Below are 3,784 nucleotides of genomic sequence, written 5' to 3'. Positions count from 1 at the left end.
ATTCAAGTGGGGGAGAATTGTAACATCCTGATTTACGAGGTATAACATTTCTATATGTGATTATGAGTTTGCCTGATGTGACTCGACGAGTTGACGCCTCCACTCATCGGGTAGGGTCGCATCTGGGTGACGTGGAAAATGAATGGACTCGACGAGTCGGAAGGATGACTCGCCGAGTCAGCGCTGTTGACAGAAACCTTGATTCTCTCGGGCCTGGGCCTATTTAAAGGCACTTATAGCCTCCTTGACACCTCCCTTCAATGTCATTAGTCACTTGAGAGAAACCCTAGAGTCATTGGTGAGCAAGAGAGGGAAAGAGGCTCATTTGAGGTCATTCCTTGGGAAGAAAATCAAGGGTGTTGCAAGGATCAAGAAGAGAGCTTGTGGATATACTTCATCTCCATCTTCAGCTTCAGATCTAGGTATGAAGTCCCTACCTTTCCTGATTTATTAAATAGATCCCTTGAGTATGAAAAGTTAGGGCTCATATCACTTTTGGGTGGGTTTTGGGTGCATCAAACCCCCTCTTCTGAGTTATGCCATAAGATCTGGACCTTGTAAGGTCCATAGAGTCAGATAGTGGGAAGCCATGGTTGAGCAACCTTGGAGCATTGAAGCTATGAAGCTTTAATGGAGTCATAATGGTATATAGAGCAAAATGCACTATGCATGGGTATCAAGATCGGACCTTTACGTGACTTTTCAGTATTAGGAGGTTAGATCTATGAGTTAGAATTACAGATCTGATCTCAGGTGGATGGATGGGAAATCTGATGGAGCCGACTCGCAGAGTCTATGGGATGACTCGACGAGCCGTAGCGGGTTTGAGTGAGTAGCCTTGTCCCAGTGTTGACTCACCGAGTTGGGAATCAACTCGGCGAGCTGAGTGAGTCCTACGAAGAATTCAGATGATGCGAGGGGACTCGACGAATCACAAGGGTGCACTCGACGAGTTGGGTCAAATATGGACTGTTGACTCGAGTTTGACTTCTGTTGACTTTGGGGTTTTGGTCAACATAAGTAATAGAGACCTTGGAGGGGTAAAATGGTCTTTTACCCACTTCAAAGAGTTATAAAGAGAAAGAATCGCCTCCAGTTATCTGAGTCGTGAAAAGAGTATTAATTAGAGATATGCATCCTTTGTGTTAGGAGGAGGCTAGTTCGAGATCCGAGCGCGAGGTTATTTGCTCACATGCTAGCAGAGGTGAGTCTTCTCACTATATTTTACCTTGTGTGGTAGTTATGTGTGACCGGAAGGTCTTATGTGCTTACATTGAGTACTGTGTTATTATGCCTTATGTTTTTATGCTGTGCATTATTTCTTTGTGATTTATGCTATGCGGAGTGCTACAGACCGGACCGAAGGGTCCGACGATTTATGAGGCCGGAAGGCTCCACCAGACCGGACCAGAGGGTCGAACGAGTTAGACTGGACCGGAGGGTCCAACGAGCTATGACCGGACCAGAGGGTCCAACGATCTATGGGACCGGAAGGTCCCACTGAGACACATTGACTGGAAGGTCTCGCAGAGTTACAGCCTCGAGTGGCTAGTTGTTGTGCGTGGTATTTTGGGGAACTCACTAAGCTTCGTGCTTACCGTGTTATGTGTTATGTGTTTCAGGTATCTCAGAGGATCGCGGGAAGGCACCGGCTTGATTGTACACACTAGAGAAAGAGTTATGTTTTGAGAATCCTGGATTATTAATGGAGTTATGTTTCGTAATTTGAATAAACGATATTTCTATACAATATGTTATGAAAAGTATGCGATTTTAAAATGAAAAATTTGTTTGAAAATTTACGGTGTTACACTCCGTAAGCTAATTTTGAATTTATATTTTTCACGTAGAAGTTAAACCCCGTTCGAAAAGCATAACTCTCTCATCCGGTGTCCATTTTCGACAAGATTTTTATCGTCGGTCTCCTAACAACGATATCTTCAACTCTCATTTAGAACATCTTGGCTAAAATTTGACCTATCTAAAATTGGATTTTTGACATGAATACTACTTTGTTGGCTCTTAGAAAAATCATAACTTCTTCTCACGAAGTCAGATTTGGACGCTCTCTATATGTACGCTCTTGGTTTAAAGATTACTATGACTCTCGTTCAGATTACTACGGCTAAAAAGTAATTTATCAAAAATCTACTTTTTACGAGACACAGAGTCGTGCCGGTTTAATCGCGAAACTTTGAAGAAGCATAACTTCTTCATATAAAGTTGGATTTGAATGCTTCTTATATCTCCGGAATCCTTATGACGTATACTACCACTAGGTTAAGATTATTTGTCCTAAATAATCTGTTATCTTCGACGTGTATTTTTTTTTATTAATTATTCATATAATTTACACATAATATCTTATATAACATGTAAGCATACAAATATATGAATAGTCCTTTCATATTCATTCATACAAAGAATAGAATAGTTGACCAAAGTGATCACAGACTATGTCATAATCTAGCAGGAAATGTTGGCGTTACAATTATCTCCCCTTAGGATAATTCCGTCCCCAGAATCATGCAGTAGCAAACAGATGAGGGTAGCGACTTTTCATTTCGCTTTTTGTTTCCCATGTGAGATTCGGCCCCGTCGTGTGTTTCCATCGCACTAGCACAAAGTCAATCATCTTGTGTCGTAATTTCTTCCTCTTATGGTCAACGATTTCTTCAGGCTCCTCAACTAGCCTTCTATCTTCATCGTTCCTTATCTCTGAAAGTGGGGCATATCAACTTATTCTCCTGATTACTTCATCAAATACACAAACATGAAAGGTATTATGGATACCTTGTAGTTCGTCGGGAAATTCAAGCTGGCAGGCTTGATTCCCTATCCTTTGAAGTACTTTAAATGGTCCTATAAAACAAGGACTCAACTTCCCATGCTTTGCAAATGTAATAAGTCCCTTCCATGGTGAGACTTTAAGTAATACTTGATCATCCACATCAAATGTTATCGGTCGTCGTTTCTTGTCTGCGTAGCTTTTCTGACAACTTTGAGCACTGATGACTCTTAGCTTCTTAGCGGTATGGTGTACTAACTCAGGACCCGCAAAGTGTTTCTCTCCCGCTTCCAACCAACACGATGGCATACGACACTTCCTTCCATAAAGTGCTTTGTAAGGAGCCATCTTGATGCTTAAGTGATAACTATTGTTGTAGGCAAATTCGGTCAGTGATAGATGGTCATCCCAACTACCAGGAAACTCTAAGGCACATGCCCGCAACATATCGTCCAAAGTTTGAAAAGTTATCTCACTCTGTCCATCCGTTTGTGGATGATAGGTAGTACTTAAGCACAAATTCATGACCATTGCTTCCTACAAACTCTTCCAAAATCTGGAAGTGAATCGACTGTCCCTATCTGACACGATAGATAAGGGCACTCCATGCATCAGGACGGTTTCTTCTACATATATCTCATCCAACTTCTCTATAGACCAATTCTCTTGGGCGACTATGAAATGTGCACTCTTCGTGAGTCGGTCTACTACAACCAGGTCATATCATGACCACTATTTGTCTTTGGCAACATTGTTATAAAATCCATGGTCACGTCATTCTATTTCCCTATGGGTGCTGGTAAAGGTTCCAAATCCCCGTATGGTTTATGATGTTGTGCCTTTACTCTTGCATATGCTACGCATTCTGTTACGTAAGTTGCCACATCGACCTTCATTGTCGGCCATGATGCCAAGAGTTTCGCTCAACGGCCTAAGGACTACCTGACCTTCCTGTAATTCAATTCCCTAATGAAATCAACTACCTGTGTAAGTGCA

The 3,784-nt window shown here is 41.8% G+C and overlaps 1 protein-coding gene across 1 annotated transcript; it reads right to left on the bottom strand.

The window, feature by feature from the left end:
* Nucleotides 1-2,524: 2,524 nt before the first annotated feature.
* Nucleotides 2,525-3,136, bottom strand: LOC145140616 (uncharacterized). The gene is made up of 2 exons (XM_079074046.1): nucleotides 2,794-3,136; nucleotides 2,525-2,718 (listed from the first exon to the last, which is right to left on the bottom strand). Exons 1-2 carry the CDS (start codon nucleotides 3,134-3,136, stop codon nucleotides 2,525-2,527), a joined length of 537 nt encoding a protein of 178 aa, XP_078930172.1.
* Between the last annotated feature and the right edge of the window lie 648 nt (nucleotides 3,137-3,784).

The sequence above is a fragment of the Lactuca virosa genome, chromosome 9 (assembly GCF_052849685.1).
Source record: "Lactuca virosa cultivar CGN04683 chromosome 9, Lactuca_virosa_CGN04683_v6, whole genome shotgun sequence".
NCBI classification, from domain to species: Eukaryota; Viridiplantae; Streptophyta; class Magnoliopsida; order Asterales; family Asteraceae; genus Lactuca; species Lactuca virosa.
This window is presented reverse-complemented; position numbering and strand designations above follow the sequence as displayed.

Coding starts and splice junctions, on each gene's coding strand:
- LOC145140616 (XM_079074046.1), bottom strand. CDS start 3,136: ATGGCTCCTTACAAAGCACTTTATGGAAGGAAGTGTCGTATGCCATCG. Junction 2,719..2,793: donor ATTTCCCGACGAACTACAAG/GTATCCATAATA, acceptor CCCCACTTTCAG/AGATAAGGAACGATGAAGAT.